The 17,065-nt window shown below is 45.1% G+C and overlaps 1 protein-coding gene across 1 annotated transcript in view; it reads left to right on the forward strand.

Moving 5' to 3' along the window:
- The window catches only part of ENPP6 (ectonucleotide pyrophosphatase/phosphodiesterase 6), a 30,874-nt gene extending 18,153 nt beyond the window's left edge, over positions 1–12,721 (forward strand). The window contains exons 4-8 of the mRNA XM_038178886.2: positions 2,042–2,183; positions 3,451–3,630; positions 5,955–6,092; positions 8,637–8,760; positions 9,692–12,721. Of these exons, the coding sequence (XP_038034814.1) occupies positions 2,042–2,183; positions 3,451–3,630; positions 5,955–6,092; positions 8,637–8,760; positions 9,692–9,915 (808 nt within the window). The 3' untranslated portion in view covers positions 9,916–12,721. The remainder of the gene's footprint in view (positions 1–2,041; positions 2,184–3,450; positions 3,631–5,954; positions 6,093–8,636; positions 8,761–9,691) is intronic.
- The last annotated feature ends 4,344 nt before the right edge of the window (positions 12,722–17,065 follow it).

Raw genomic sequence — 17,065 nt, forward strand, 5'->3', positions numbered from 1 at the left:
CTCATATGGCATGTGCCATAGGAAGCTTTTGTGGAACTTCTGCAAAAGTTGTAATTCAGTGAATAAAGAAGGGAATGGGAAACTGAATACAGAAACCAGACCTGATTTCTGGCAGAAACACAGAATTACCACAGAAAGATTTTTGGTTGAGTATCATCTGGGGATGGGTCAGGATATGCCTGAAGCTTCCTGCCTGGGTCTCTGTGAAGGAAGATGCGTAAGGCTGCTCAGGAAGGGTTGCAGCTTTGTAACTGTGAACACGATTAAAAGCAAAGCACGAACTACTAAAAGCTCCAGCCCTTCAAGCTGCTCTTTTGGGTAGCTGGAGTCCATTGAAAAAGTTTCAATAGCTAATTCACCAGGAGTCACAAGGCTGCTTGCTGCGGCCTTCAGTGAAAAGGGCAGGGATACACGAAAGTCAATAGGGCAGCTCACAAGAAGTGAAAGCTGGAAATTTCAGGAAGAGAGCAAATCCATGTTACCATCATGTCTGCAGTAAACTTCAGCTACAGCCTTCCGAAGAGCCCAAACCCCACAAATCGTGCTGGAGCTGTGGGAGGCTCAGTCCCTGAACCACTTCCATTTGCACAGCATCCCCTCTTGAATTTCTGCCTGGCTCCCTTTCCTCTGAACTGAGCTCCCTGCCTGCAGCAGGGTGAGGAAGAGGAAAAAGGCATGATGATTATGAATATTTTTATCTGGATCAAATGATCTTCTAGTTACAGGTGAGAAGACACAAAGCGGTCTAAGCAGAGAAATAACAGGCACTGCAGCAGAAGAAAACTGCTTCAATAGGTTCAGTGAGAGTTTATGCAGCACAGAAGTTACAGGGTTAAATTTCAGAAACTAATTTGTCCCTAATATAGATGGAAAGTAACAATTAAAATGAAATGAAGGGGAAGGGAAAGGCTGCTTCACTTGAATGGTTTTAAAATCCTGCGGAGTGAGAAGGAGCACTGCTCTGCGGTGACTGGTGGAGAAATTCCCAAGGCAGAGACATTCAGCTGCCTACAGGATGCCTCTTTAGAGGCCTTTAGCAAGCTCACAAGTAAAATGATAGGTCCTAATTTCATTCCACCAGTTCCTCACCTCTGATTCTTGTCTTCTGTCTCGCTCCTTACCCCAGACTACTGGCAAGCCTTTAGTAAGAGAAGCCAGACCTGTCAGAACACCACACAAACATCTTTTTGTAGGGATCTTGATCTGAATCAGGGCATATCTTATGGATGGCACACCCTAGCACATATTAAGTACAGTAGAAAAAGACTGTTTGAACTTCATGAGCATGAATTTGTGATTTTATCCACACGACTGCTCTCAGGAAGGTTTACAGTGAATTGTACGGTGGTCATGAAAATGTAATTAAGCACTGATGTATGTGCTACCCTTACTAATTGGGCTGAGGACATTCAGTGCAGAAATGTGTGACCAACTAACCTTGTTCAGATTACCCCGTTTTTCCTCTGTTCATTGGTCAGATGAAATAAAAACCCCATCTAAAATCTCATCCCAATTCATAGCACACGGGTTTCTGCAGGGTTATGGAAGAGCCTGTCCTGAGTTGACCTGGGTAGTTTGGAAGGCTTCACACAGGAGAAAGCCAAAAGTGCCAAACCTTAATTAAACCAGATTTTAACTTGTAACTCCCACAACCCTTTTAATAAGGGGATTGACCTGTGGAAGAAGAACTCAGTATTTCTTCTGGCTCTTTCTCTGTCATTAAATGAAGAGCCATCTTCCTAAGTTGAAGACGTAGCAGAGGGCTCCCAGGTCAGCCTGTGTTCACACATGACAGTCTCTACCTGGCACCTCCAATGTGTGTGGGTGGGAATAAGAAGCCCAGTCATCAGCAGCAGGTAGAAAAGCAGAGGCTGGAAGCAGACAATGTTCCTCTGGTTTTTTTGTGCTCTAAGTCCTAGTGAAGAGTGCACTGGTAACTCCACCAGCCGGGAGGGGAAGGCTCCTAGGCCTGTACATCAGGGCTCCTAGGCCCATGTACCTCAGCCTCTCCCCCTCTTTCTCCCTTCCCTCCAACCTCCAGCAACGGCAGTGCCGAAATGGCCGCGGTGTACTACGAGCGCATCGACGTGGAAGGCCACCACTACGGCCCCTCGTCCGAGCAGCGGAAGAGTGCCTTGAAGGAGGTGGACAAAGCCTTGAGCAACATGATCACCCAGATCAAGGTCAGTGATGTCAGAAAACCGAGCTCCTGGGTGCTGGGTTGGATGTGGTACTTAGCGACATGGTTTAGTGGGTAATATTGGTGGTAGGGGGACAGTTGGACTTCGAATGCTTTTCCAACCTTCATGATTCTATGATTTTGGTTTTCCATATGCTACAATCCTCTCTACCTGTTCTGTCATGATCAAAGTACCAGCATCTGCTGTTCACCATGCGCCTGTCATCTCAGAACCCCCAAACGACGTGTGTCTCTTCCCCTAGTGCCAGTAACTTTGCCATTACAACAGTTTTTAGAGAGACCTTTTCAAAAATGGTAATTAATTGAGACCATAACACAGCGTTTGAAAAGTTCTAAAAAACTGCTTTTTGTGGCACTATGAAGAGCCTATTTAGTGCCTGTTAATTGGATGCATTGGCTGTAAATTTTTATTTCCTCAGAAAGAGAGGCTATTGATATCACGTGAAAGTTAAGACACCATTCCCCTGATTCTTATTCTCGGAGATGGCGTTATAATCCTCCTAGTGGATTATTACCCCAATAGCCCCAGGAAGCCATAAACCAATATATGTGTTGCTCTGCTTATAACTTGTGTTGCTGGCTGGAATTTATGGCAGGCGAATGAATCAAAACTACTTGTTTTGTAAGGTTTGTGGAATCAGGCAATTAACTTTTATGGTAGTTTTTATAGTACCACTCAGAACTCTGTAGGTGAAACTTTGTTTTAAAAAACGCTATGCAAACAATTTTGCGGTGAGAAAGAGACGATATCAAGCCTTCGGGTAAATGTCAATTCTGTGAATATTTCTGCTCTCTTTTCACAAGGATAAGTACACATTAGAGTTTTCTGTGTGCTTCAGCAGGAAAATATATTTCTATCTTCACTAAATCATAAGAGCTGTAATGCCAAGTGGCTGTGTTTGGGAGGGAAAGAGGGAAGGCCTTTGCCACAGGTGGTACTGTGACAAAGTTGCTCTTCCACAACCATTTTGACCTACAGATAACAAACAGTTGGATAAAATCCTGCCCAAGACCAAGTGGTACAACCAGTTTGTGGGGCTGGGATGTATCATCTGCTTACTTAGTGGGGAACTGGGTCTATTTTGCCAAATCTCTCCTTGGTGCTAACCTTAGACTCTCCCAGGACAGCTGTTGTTACAAGTGGTGGCCGAGCTCACTGCAGGATATTTGCAGCCACGCTACTTCTGGTGGCCTTCCACTAAAATCAGAGGAGGTCAAATAGGGCTTAAAATTTGCCACTCACTCCACAGAGCAAGGGCCTTCAGAATGATGTCAACGTCCTCCTCTTCTCCGACCACGGGATGACAGACATCTCGTGGACGGACAAAGTGATTGAGCTGAAGAACTACATCAATATGAGCGACACCATTCAAATGAAGGACCGTGGTCCTGTTGTCAGCCTTTGGCCAGTTCCAGAGAAGCACACAGAGGTAAGTACAGCTTATCAGTATTGATTTGTTTCATGTTTTCTTGGGTTTTATGACAGTTGTTTCTTTTGTTTGGTCATAATGTCTAAATTCTGTTCTCAGAGATGTGTGCAGAAATCAGCCTGAGGTTCGTCTCAGGAGCCACACTTTGATCGCATCACTGAAGAGAATTCACACTGGTCAACTCAAAAGCATAATCCTTCACTATTATTTGGCACAGATACATGCTTTCAACCCCCACCACTATGTGCTTTTGATAAATAGCTAGAAGATTTTCACTCAAAATCCTTTTTTGAAATGTTATATATATTAGTTAATTTATTGACTCATTAGCTGAGATTTTTAAATGATCTGGAAGAGGTCAGGCATTCTTGTTCCAGTAAGCTTCTACAGAGTTTGAGGAATTAACTCAATTAGACCAGAATTACCAAAAAAGCCCATTTTTACAACATTCTCCTTTGAAGAATTGTGATGAATAAGCATGTTGGGTTAAATCCCTTATAAAAGCCCAAGGCTAGAACTGTAGGATTTTGAGGAGCAAATTAAAACAATACAGAAAGAAATATGGAAACCACTTGAAAAGAATGAAAATGCAGCATCTGTAACTAATACACTAGTGAATTATAGTTGAACTAGAAACCAGTGCTTGAGAAGTCTTTTTTGCTGTCCTCAAAATAGAGATGAGTGGATGTACAAAACAGGCAGTCCACACTCCAGGTGATTTTTTTTTTCTATATTATATTTTAGCTAATTCCAGTACATCATAGGACATATGATTCTTTGAAGAGAACACTTGCCAATTGCACTCAAAAAGGCTCTCTAGTAATTGTACAGCTGGGATATCGCAAACATTTTAAATTAGTGCCAGGACTGACAGTTGTCTTAGAGGCACGTGTAAGTCTATCCCTCAAAGTTCCTGCAGGGTATTACAGAGTTTATATATGTCCTCCTCAGCCTTAACTCATCGATCTCTAGTTTTGTAGGCAAGGCCATCGAACAAGGACAAGTATAAATTGCCACTTCACACTGACATGTTTTGTTTTGCTTTTTTCTGACAAAGCCCTTAAGCACATGCTTCTCTTTTGTTAACCAGCCTAATATCCCCAAGGAGAATAAAATGCAATGTCTCACATCATGGTTTTATTTTCTGCCTTCATTTCTTTTTAGGACTTCTTACTGGAGTGCTGCTACTTTAAGTAAAATTAATTTTTCTTTTTCCCACGAGCCAGATTCCACTATTCTAATTCACTTTGGAAAGCCCCGTTCAGGAATTAGATCGTATCAGAACTTAGCGGTATCAGATTTAAGAGTTATGCCACTTTGAAGCACCAGAAGTACTGATGAAACACAATGACCACGCACTAGTGGGAGGGTTGGGCTGAGTCCTGCCATCCCACCCTTACTCCTTCCTTCTGGTGACCACAGACAGGGTGGGGAGTTTCAGTGTTGGATAGATGCATGCATGAAGCACCCCAGCTAGACAATGCAGATTGCATGTGTACAAATGCATCACATATGCAGGGCAGACTTCACTAAAAGGCTAATGAAGAACCTTTCATTCTTGTTGCAGTCTTTGAAGAGCTCTTTCTTCCTGAAGATTATTTGTATATAAGCAAAAAGTGTTTTAAGCTCTGGGGACTCCAATAGCGGCCTTCGTTATGGCACATGAACATCTTCTTTAGGCATTTTAAATATTTTCCTGAATAACTGTGGCTTTAACCACATTTGTGTAATTGTATTCCAGATGGTATGATTAATATTAATAGGCCACCAGCACAGCATTGTGCACCTTCAAAGCTGCAGGCATTGACTGATTAATCTCCCAGCATCCTTGTAAAGCAGATAAGTAAGCACTACCAATCCCTTTGATAGGGATAGAGAGGTTAAGTATAAGAAACCAAGGCAAGGTGGTATTAATTGTTCACTCAAGCACACGGAGGGAAGAAGAGAATATCCCTTTTCCTCATCTGTCCACTTCATGCCTTTGAGCACCCTTCTTTTCACCACTTAGCTTATGGTCTCCTTTAGTTTGGCTTTCACCAGTCCGTGTCTGTATGTCTATATACTCACATGCATACATTTGTGAATGCATGTATTGTAAGTGTGTATAATGTCTAAGGTTTTCTATCTGCTTATGGCCCAACTTTTCAGAACCTCCAAAAACTTATAAGGAGATTTTGCATAGCCATCACTTTAGGACTAGCAATGTCCCAAATTAAATGAACTGGGGATTAGACATTTAAAAAACTCATGTGTATCTACAGACCCATAGGTGTGTATATGCTCTTTATAGCCATATGGTGTCCTAACATTTGTTTTCTTTGCAGATATATCAAAAATTGAAAGTCGTGGAGCACATGGATGTTTATAACATACAGGATATTCCAGAGAGATTTTTCTACAAAAAAGGAAAATTCGTTTCTCCTCTAACTCTTGTTGCTGAGAAGGGATGGTTCATAGCAGAGGTAAGTACAGAAGCAAAAGAAATTAATGTGAAAAAGTGCAATGCATGAACCCAGGAAGAAGAACGTATAATTCTGTGATGGACATTGAGTCAAAATATTACATCATTTACTTGTGCTGACTGCAGTGCTCACATCAAATATTGTGTGCTTGAAAGATCCTAAAGACACGACACCTATGCTGATGCTAGACAAAGTTAAGAATATATGATGGTTCCTTAAAAAGGACATTTTGTATTGTCCATTATGGTCGTGTTGATTTACTCCTCTTCCCCCGCCAATTTACCATCCTCTCTCAGTTCTGCTCTTGACACATGTGAAATGATTGCTCCCATTTCAAGATCTTACTGTCCCTCCATTCAGTGGTACTTTACTACTTTTCTTTCTGCCTGGCTTCCCACCCACCAGACTCTATTCTAAAAACACCCCTTTTCTCCCAGGTCTTCCAGCCACAAAGAGAGTCAGGTTGTGGGTTCACTCCTCAGAGATACCCAGTGCACACATGGCAATTCTGAGAGCCTGTTAGGCAGACAATCAGACTTGCATATTAAGAGATTTGCATACCAACGTATTATTACACCTTATCATTATTATTGTCATCATCATTATTTTGTACTTGTATCTCTGCTGACCATCTCCACACTGCAGACATCAATCGCATCCCAGCACAGCTCAGAGGTTACGTTGTCAGTAACACGGTGACAGAGCCAAGGAGTCCTGTTCTTTATCTGTTAACATCCCAGCATGGTCATTAGGCCATATTGCCTTGCAGTTCATGGCAACTCAGCTGAGCATCTTCCTGCACCACCCTCAGAGGTGTTGTTCACCTGGCTTTGCTCAGGATGGTCCACACTGCCACATTTCTTGCTAACTAACCTGACTTTAGGACAGGGATTTCCACAGTTAAATAAAAATACATATCTAAAAAGCCCAGTTGTTTTGGGGTATAGATGGATGAGCACCACACCTCTGGTTAGAATACATATTAAAAAGCCACAGTTAAGGTTCAGACTAGTAAAGTAAGCATTGGAAACACTTTTGCTGATTTTTTTTTTTTAAACTATAAGTAAATTCTTTTGTACAGTATGAAATTCAACACAGAACATTTTTACATATCCTGTAAAAAATGCTCTTTAAAAAATCATTGAAACTCTGACAAACCTTAATAACAGTGCAGCAAACACTGCTGCTATGGTAATTATTTCTGTCTCTCAGCCCATTCCTTCCCATTGTTTCTGATTTTCAAGAATGTCCTCTCATTAATTCTGTCAGATCTTCCTTATCCTCAGTACGTTTTCATTATCCATGAATGGGATGTGAAAATGAAAGTTTCCTGTCATATTTTTTAAGCAATAATTGAGCCTTCTATTATACTTCCTGCCCAAGCCATTGCAGAGAGGATATTCAGCTCTTTGCTATCACCCTCGCGGGATGTTTTAACTCTCTGTTGGCTAGTTGACAGATATAAGCTGTTTGATTCATTTATTTTTAACACACTTTGCCTAATTATTTTTTTTTGAGAGGCAAAGGGGATGTATGTGGAAAGGTGTTTTGGAACCACACCAAGCAGGGCACCACGTACAGAGGTGCTGTGGTAGGACGAGGGAAACGAGTCTGTTTTCTCCTTGGTGTGCTCTGAGCGCTGTCAGGGAAATAGATGGAGACAAGGAAAGAGATTTAATTTGTCAGCTAAAATTGTTCAATTATCTGCTACATCTGCTGACTATTACACACGAAGAAACACAAGGGATACTCCAGGGGTTCTCGTGGAGACCAGAAGAAAGAGCTGCCCTTTGCAGCCACAATCACTGCCATCCTCGGTGCTCCTGTGCACGGGAATGTCCTTCTCTGGCGGAGGAGGGAAACACGTTCAGAAATGACTCAATGCTCCGGGCAGGGGTAGTGGCACCATTTGCCCCAGGGTGGGATGCAGGAGACTCTGCCGGGGCATCTTCTGTGCTCGTGATGGAGCAGGAAGCCCAGGCCTGGCTTTAGGAAACTGCAGCTCCTGCTCTGTGACCACCGGAGAAATTAACACCAGGGGGTTAACGAACTGTGAACTGATGTTCCTTGTCTTGGTAAGTGAGATTCCTGCTATAGTTTTAGGGATATCCGGAGCGTCGCCTGGGCTGCCATCCCGTGGGACTAGCTGAACTCACGGAGTGGGTTGGTGCGGCACTTCGAGAGGACCCCAAGGATCGTTTCTTCCCCAGGGGCAGGAAGCGACACCGTTACAGCTGGTCTGTCAGGAGCTATTAATATGCAGCAGCAGAGACTAAGGAAGGAAATTAAAAGTATGGCTTAGGAGTGTAATATGGAGAAAGAAAAACAAGAATTATGATTCCTTATGAATTCCTTAAAGCAGGAAGACAAAACTTGTGCACGCCAGAGACAGGGGAAGGAAGAGAGCAAAGGTTGCACCTTAGACTGAGTTCCCTGGAAGGAACCTCCTTGCTTTAACCCCGTGGGGTGGTGCAGCACGTGGTGGCACGTGGTGGCAGAGGGTGGCACGCCATGGTACTAACGTGCCCTGCTGTTGTTTCCCAGAGCAGGGACAAGCTGCCCTTCTGGGAGAATGGCACGGGGAAGAGGGAGGCCTGGCAGAACGGCTGGCACGGCTACGACAACGAGCTCATGGAGATGAGAGGCATCTTCCTCGCGTACGGGCCAGGTACGATGCCACCATCCCCGTCCCCACCAGGGGCACAAGTGGGGCTGCCCCAGCCGGGTGTCCCGGCCCTGGCACCCACCGTGGCACCCGGGGCATCCCACTCCTCCTGCAGCACCATGGCCCCTGCCCCAGCATCCCTGCAGCCCCTGGCACATCAGGACTGGGTGGCACTCAAAGATTGCACCCCAAAATTATAAGTAGATATCAGGATTTCCTCATCCTAGGTGGCACTGTGAAGGTTTCCATCTGTATCTCTATTTCATAGCGGAAGAAACAGGGCAGAGAGAGGTGAAGCGATTCGGTTAGCCCCTCTCCTATGTCTCAGAGCAGTAACTCCATCCCTTTGGCCTATTTTCCAAGGCTGGCCTAAATTTTAATTCTTTTTGAAACACATGAATTCTCCTTTTGTTCATGGATTCGGACTCACTAATGCAGAGTGCTGTCTTTGAGGAGGCTGAAACTGCAGCAGACCTCGCCCACCTCCAGCGGGCAGACACGAAGCCCCTCATTCCCCCTTCATTGGACCCTTTAACCATTAAGTTAGTCCTAGTCCTAGTCCTAGGCTATGGCAACAGGCAGGAATGAAAGCAAAAAAGAGTGCAAAACACCATTATTTCAGGCTCTTAAACCTACCAGTATACACAGAAAAGTAGCTCCTGTATTTGTGTATTTATTTATTGTAGTTTTCAGTTTGGGAATCAAATTGGATTAGAAGAAAAAATAATGAGTGAAAGCATTTAAAATGTGTTTGCTGAGCCATGCCACAAACTGTATAGATTATAATTATCAAATATAACCTTACAAATTATACTCCAAATTACGCTGAGCATCCCAGCCTGCTGGGTAAATCCTTGGCGTGGCAGCAGAGCCCTTGCCCCGCGTTTCAGGGGCCGAGCCCGTTAACCCCTCTCTCCGCCTGCTTTCCCTGCAGACTTCAGATCCAACTATCGAGCGCCTCCAATCAGGTCCGTGGATGTCTACAACATCATGTGCACCCTTGCAGGAGTACAGCCGCTGCCAAACAATGGCTCCTGGGACAGGGTGGAGTGCATGCTCAGGAACACGGCCGCCCTGGCACCGCTGCACCAGTGGAGCAGCTGCGCGCTCGCCCTGGCTCTGCTCTCGCTCCTCGCCCAGCAGATCTGGTCGCTGTGATCCCCGAACAATGTTGGTCACTGTCACAAGCAACTTGATCCTTCTCCTTTTTTTTTTCTTTTTTTTTTTTTTGGTATGTGTGTGTTTTGTTCTTTGTTTCTGTGTGTTTTGTTTTTTAAGTCCTTCATTTGAATAATAGCTTTATTAATAGACTGCTGTCCCCCGCTCAGCCGTCGTGCTCCGCCAGGCGTGAATCCGACCCGTCCTGCTTTTACAGCAGTTGTAACGTGAAGACAAGGTTTGTGCTGCTTTAAACACAGCCAGGAAAGCTGGTGTCGCTGCTCCAGAGTTACAGAGCTGGTGATGGGAGCAGGATTCAGGCTGGCTAACAGCAAACTTTTCTGGTGGGTGCACGTGGAGATCCCTGGACATCCAGCACTTCTTACCCCAGCACACTTAACCGAGAGGCTCGCCCTTGTTCCTGCTCCTGAGAAGCTCAGGGGTGGAGGCAGACCTCTGTGCATTTACCTTGCTGTTTCTGGCTTACTCCTTTATCTCCAGCAGACCTCCACTTCTCCTTACAGTGCCAGCCAAGCCCAGTCCCTACCAACCCATTCATCAGAGAGCCAAGCTCTTTGCTGAGCAATTGTAGTGCCAAGAAAGGTGGATCGGCAGGAAAGCAGTGAGAGCATCCTACTTCTCCCAGCCTTTCCTTCTTTGTTTTCCCTTAAAGCGAGCCCTGGCACTGCGTGCCCCTGGGGCTGGGCTTTCATAAGTGACCGCAGCTGGAGGGAGGGGTGGGGCAGGAGGGGACTGATGGAAATCCTCCACACCAAAAACTGGAGGACATTGAAATGGCATCTGGACACACCAGGTTCAGGAGCAAGTACAATGAGGAAGCCTGGCATTTAACAGCCTCTCTGCTTTTCCTGGTGAAGATGATATCACCTGCTTAGTTGTTTTTTGTTAGTTTATTTTATCCAATGTGTTTCTGAAGGTTTCCAACAGCTACTACTTTTCTACCAGCTCCTGCTCTCTGCATCTCTGCCCTTAAAGCAATGTGGTGGGCAGCACATTCCCTTGCTGTTTTTCTTTAGAGGTGGTATTCTGCCGCAGGGAGAGAGGTTTACACAGATGCATCACTCTCCACCTCTCTCTCAGTTAAGCCTAGCTCAGATTTCCACCTTGGGATATGAAACCCAAAGTCGTAATGGTTGACTTAAATATAGCAGGAGAGCATGGGGCTGCTCTCGGAGGTAATGCATCTGAAGGTCAAGTCAAACGGATGATATAATCCTGAAAACATCAACATAGCAGACATAGTAAATTCCCTGAAAAAAAAAAAAATATGATTTTGCCCTTACTCATCCACTCCAGTGGATCTGCCCTGGGGCAGTGCTCAGCACAGGGCTGGCGGGGGCTGGAGGCAAAGCCAGCAGCTTTGAAGTCCTCCTCTGTTAGCTTAGAAGATGAAGTGCACTGAATTGTTAAACTGTCCAGTTGTCAGTCCTTGGTGTTAAACATGGGAATGTATATAAGCTGTGGCTGTGGTGGGTCGTTAGAGAGGTGGTCTTTCTGCATCATTAAGTTTCTACTGTGAAATAAGCATATCTTGAACAGAGCCATAAGGGTCTGATCCCACAAAGTGTCCTTTCCTCCCGGGGAGGCTGACGGCAGGCTGCAGCCTTCAGCCGTGCCTTCAGGAGCGCTCAGCACTTTTTCTGATATACCTCTGAGCCAGGAGCTTTCAATGAAAAACTGCCTTTGGAAGGATTCAGGTCCCTCCCCGTGCAAAATAAACTTCTAAGACGTGTTATTTGTACGGATCCAGAGTCAGGCACCATTCTGGTACAGTGAGTTTAAGGGTGAATGATTACCCTATGAAAAAAAAAAATAAAAATACAACGCATTAAACTTGACAAAAGACTTCTGTAATAGCTATAAAGATTTATGTAATGTGTTTTTAAAGCTCAAGTGAACCATCAAATCAATTGGAAAAAAAGGGGAGAAAATCAGTCTTTGTTATTAGACTGTTGAGTATAAAAGGCAATTTAGTGCTTTCTAAGCATTTGCAGTAGCTGTAAAACAAGCATCTATTGTTCAGAGTTCCCTGTTGCTCTTTAATGGACCAGGCTCAATGAATTCGCTGGAGCACATTTTTAAAGTGAGAAAATTATCAGCACACAAGATAACCAAATGACAAAATTGCAAATTCTTGCTTGGAAATCAACAGGATATGTACAGGACACGCTAATCCCTCCACAGTCTGCAGTTTTAACTCTGACAGTAAAAAGAAGCCAATATTCAGAACTACAGATCCTTAAAGTACAGGGCTATGTTCTGATGCTCAATGGCAGAAGCAGAAATCAGACAAACAAATCAGGTCCATTGAGTTGTTCCAGGGATGGGCCACAAGACATGAAGCCGATATTGTGCGTACTTTGTGTAACTCATTTTTGTCATGGTGGCCATATGCAGTGTCTGTCCTTGGAGCAAATACTGCAGAGCAAAATCCCTAATTGTGTGAGGTGTTTGACCTTAATGCAAGCAGTGTGTGTGGCAATACACCTCAAAACATACTATATAAAAGGGAAATTTGATGGTAGACCTACAAGAAGCTCATTAGCTTCATGGGAACTAGAGTTGGTTATGTGTGAGAAGCACATCTTTCTTCTGGAAGTTTGTACCTCTGAATCAGTTCACATTCTCAGTCAAAAATCAGTGTCTTGACTCTAGCCTATTTTTCTGTGTACTATGCAACTGAGGTGGGTGTATTTTAAAAACTGGTTCTGAATGATGTTTTTGTACCATGACTGATTGTGAATGAGTGAATAAATCTAAGAATGCTGTTAGAAAAAAAAATGAATCTTTTTGTAAATACTGTAAGATTTGGGGAAAAAAAAAAAAAAAAAAAAAAAAACACACACACACACACAAGAAAACAACAACAACCATAACACTTTGCCTTTCTTGTTTGATTGCTGCATCAATGTGTGATAGACGGTGTTTGAAGCTTCTGCTGATTAATCATCAGCAAGATGAATGATAACATTGTTTAGAAACGGCAAACTTGTCAGCATGTAAATTAGGGACATGAAATGTATCACATGAGATGCTGTAGCTTGTATATGCAGTGCTTTTTTCCAGATGTATTTCAGTATTAAAGCTTTTGAACAGGTGCATTTTTCACTATTTCTTGTAGCAATTTACCTTCATTAATAATAGTAAGGGCTTTCTTGCCTGCTGCATGCCCCTGCTTTGTAACCAACCTCTGGCCTCCTTGGTGTGCATCCCCTCCTTGGTCTCTGGGACACGAGCAATCTTTTTACAATCTTTTTACAGCACCCAGCTCGCTGGTGCCTGCTCAGTGCCTGCTTGGGGCTTTTATGTGCTTTTCTGTCCGTCCAGCTAGCGAAGAAGGCTCAGCAGGCAAAGCTGGCCTTGTCCTTCCCTGCCCAGCTGGCCGATGGTGGCCGGGCAGATTGCCAAGGAGGGACTGACTCTCACAGCGAATTGGCTCAGAAATGTCTTCTACATTCAATAACTTCTCCAGGGTAACACAAAGCCAAGCAGGCCATAGGGTGCAGTGGAGAAAGGTGGAAATTTGCACCACTGCTCCTCTCACGGGGCACATAAAGAACTGGGGCCTCCAGGAGTATCCGTCCAGGGAAGTGTAACTCATGCTGTTCAGTGGACATGACAAACCGTTTTGCTCCTCTATGAATGAGCTCTGAATGGTCTCTCCAGGCTTCTCCAAGCCCACCTTGTTGTGACGTAAAACATGACGTGATGTGTTCACCAGATGTGGTCCCTCACCTGCCATGCCACCTGTGTGCTCACCACTGATGGGCGAAGACGTGGGTACATTTCCCTCCTTTTCCTCCTCAAGTAGACCTGACCAACCAGCATAGTCACTAATTTCATGAAAGGAAGATAAAAGATGGGGCCTACTGACTCCACCCGCACTGCTTCCAGCAGGGTAGGGTCTGCCCTGCTCTTCCAGCTGCAGCAGACACTGCTGTTCGGGTAAGTTTTCTGCGGCCAGCATGGGGAACTGCTCTGCAGAAAGAGCTGTGCTGGCCCAACTGATGGATGCGTACCCACCACTCCCCCAGTATGTGCATCTGTAATCCCACCAGACCACTTCCTCAGTATTCACAACTTTTGACACCCAAAGGAAAAGAGGGCTTCAGCAACAAACTGCAGAACTGCAACAAGATTTATGGCTTTTGCTCTCGGTGGAATTTATCTTGTTTTCCTTGTATTGTTAATTGTCCAGGGTTGCAGGGAGGGGAGGACAGTGCAAAAGGGAAGTCCAGGGAAGCAGTGCAGGCATACTAATACACTAATGACGCCTTTAATTCACATCAGGACTGTCTTTGAACTGTCAGCACTATGTCAGCATCACTTGCCAGAGATGCTCCCCTGCGTCCCAGGAACACATGGCCCACAAACAGGAGGGGAGGATATGAGTGACTGCCTGCGTGGGGCTGGTACAGTCAGCTCCCCAAGCCAGTGCCAACAATGGCAACTTCCCATCTAAATGAGGTCAACCATTTTCACCTGTGAGCTTGGCAGTGCTGTAATAGCACAGTCGTCCAGGGCTTGGGGGATAAACTCTCCAGCCTCCCTTGGCTAGCAGCCTATATGGCTGCAGCCCATGGAGAAACACTTTGCTCTTGGCCCAGGCGTTGCACACAGAGCCGTCTGCAGGAACCAGGTTTGCAAAAGTCTCTGTTTCTAGTTGATTTGGAAAAAAATGAGGGGTGAATTAAGAGATTCTGTGGTGCTGGCCTTCTTCCTTGTCTCCTAACTGCTAAGTCAAGGCATCAGTAGGAAGTTAAATTCCACACCTCCCCAGGAAGATGCAGGCTGGATGAGCTCTAGGCACTCTGAAGTGAAAGACGCTGAACAAAACTCCATTATCTTCCTTCTGCTCATTTTACTTGCAAGGCTGTGGCAGAGATGCAGGCCAATATAAAGGTTCTGTTTTAAAATTAAATATGGCCTAATCAAGGGAAAAGCTTTGAACCTTCCATGTTAGCGTGAGTTTATTAGCTGTTTTGAAAGACAGTTTTGCCTTAAATGAAAACATGCTTTTGTGTAGGTGCAGAAGCAAATTTATATTAAAGGAAGGCAACTGCTGAGTGTTCAAAAATAAGAGCTTTTCAGAATTAAAAAGTTGAATGGACACCTTAATTCCCAGGCTTTGTACAGGTGTGTAAAGCTGTATAGGTTAATATGATAAGATTTGAACTATATGACTCCCTGTTAAGTTTACCTGTGGAAAAATAGAGGTTCTTTTAATGTGCACTGTGGTCTCCTAGTCATTCAGTCCATACTGTATTTCCCTTTCCCAGATCACTTTTGTTTCCAATGATATATTTTTTTTTAATTTATTTATTTTTATCAAGGTTTTCATTATTTTGCCTTTATGTGTTCCTCTACTGTCTGTTGCTTTCTTTTAAACTGGTACCCAGAGAAGTCCCCTGTATGAGGCTAGAGGGTTGGGAAAAGGCCATCAAATGAGTGCAGTGATGCTCAGGTGCAAGTCACCCTGGACTTGTGAAGTGGCATGATGTTATCTCAGCTGTGTCAACTCCATATCAGTGACACGGTTTCTCCTGTGCAGCACAATTTCACCACAGAATTACCACCTGCTGCCAACAGAGCTGCCTCAGTCCCTCTGAAATGAGGCTTCCTCCAGTGCAAAGCCCATGCCTGAGACCCACGCTGCAAGGCAGCCTTTTCCACGGTTTCTGCTGGTTCCCTGGCTGGGTTGGAAACTTCATTTTTTACAGACACAAACCAAACCAACCCCTCATGGGGCCACGAGCCCTCGCAGCCCTGCCGCCATTACCGGGCTCGGAGCTCCCCCTTCCGGCCCGCCGGGGGAGAGGGAAGGGCGGAGCGAGCCTCCCACCGCGGCTCGCTCAGGGCCAGCTGGGCTCCGCGGGGTGCCCGCACGGCCAGTGAGGGGGTTCTGTGTGCACTGCAAGGGCCGAGGCTGCGGTCCAGCCGAGATCCTTCATGCTGTAATGTCTCCGGTGTAATGGTTTCCCCGCTGTGTCTTGCCCCTGCACGCAGCCGTTCCTCACGCAGCTTTCTCTGTTGGCCCCTCCAAAGGGTGCGGAGTTGGCTTCTCCCTCACTGATAGCACTAATATGCCCCCGTTGTTATAAATGAAGTCTCAACTCGATCTGAATTTAGTCATATTTATAAAAGGAATATTTATAACAGGTATAAAAGGCAAGTAAACAGCGCTGGGTGTGCGGGGAGTCTACGCTCCACCAACACGCACACACGAACATCAAACAGTCTAAATATACAGAACATTGCTTTACATCAGAACCCAAGTACACCTATACATAGGTACAATCAGAAAAGGTAACAAACAGTCCTTTAAGTTCCATGATGTAACAGTCTCCATTTTCCATTCCCTTTGAGCAATATGTCTCGCTTTAAGTTCTCAAGCAACTCGGTCTTCAGGCCTTATGTATCCCGTTCTTCCCAGATCGAAGCAAAGCATTTCCATCTCCTTTTCAAGGCCAATAAAGCCTGGGTCAAAAGGCACGTCCAGGTCAGCAGGGGGCGGAACAGCAAAGGCCTGCGATGGCTGTAGCAGCAGAGGGGCCGATGGCGTAGCAGTCGGATCAGTAACGGAGCCCGCAGCTCCCTCACTATCTGGCAAACCACACGTTTCTGACTGTGGTCCCACAGGGCTCTTTAAGGTCAGGTGCTGAGCAACCCCACTGCAACCTTGTCATTTTTAGTTGCAGAGTCCCACACCTTGACATCAGTTTGGTCCCATGTTTCAGGATCATAAACTGTCCAATTGTTAATAAGGAGAATAAGCTGTAAGGTTACCAGGACAGCCTTTGTTCCTAAGGACGTATGATTCCCCATAACGCACAGCTGCTTACCAGCCAGGGGCAGCTGTGTGCACAGGTCCTCTTCTCTCAGCTTGAGCTTCTCTCCAGCTCCGGTGCGCCCATTTCCAGCGACTTTCTGTACGAGCTTCTCTGAGCAGTTTGCTGAGTCTGGCCGAACCCATCTTCATGAGGCGATCAATGTGCCTGTTCCCACCCTGGTCTCCGTTTTGCCAACCTGCTCCTCTTCACTCCTTTTTCCCGCTTCTTTATTGATGACATAACTTCATCGTGTCGCCTTCTTTTATCTTGAGGGCAGGCTCCCCTCTTATACCCTTCTC

This window comes from Anas platyrhynchos, chromosome 4 (assembly GCF_047663525.1).
Source record: "Anas platyrhynchos isolate ZD024472 breed Pekin duck chromosome 4, IASCAAS_PekinDuck_T2T, whole genome shotgun sequence".
Lineage (NCBI taxonomy): Eukaryota > Metazoa > Chordata > Aves > Anseriformes > Anatidae > Anas > Anas platyrhynchos.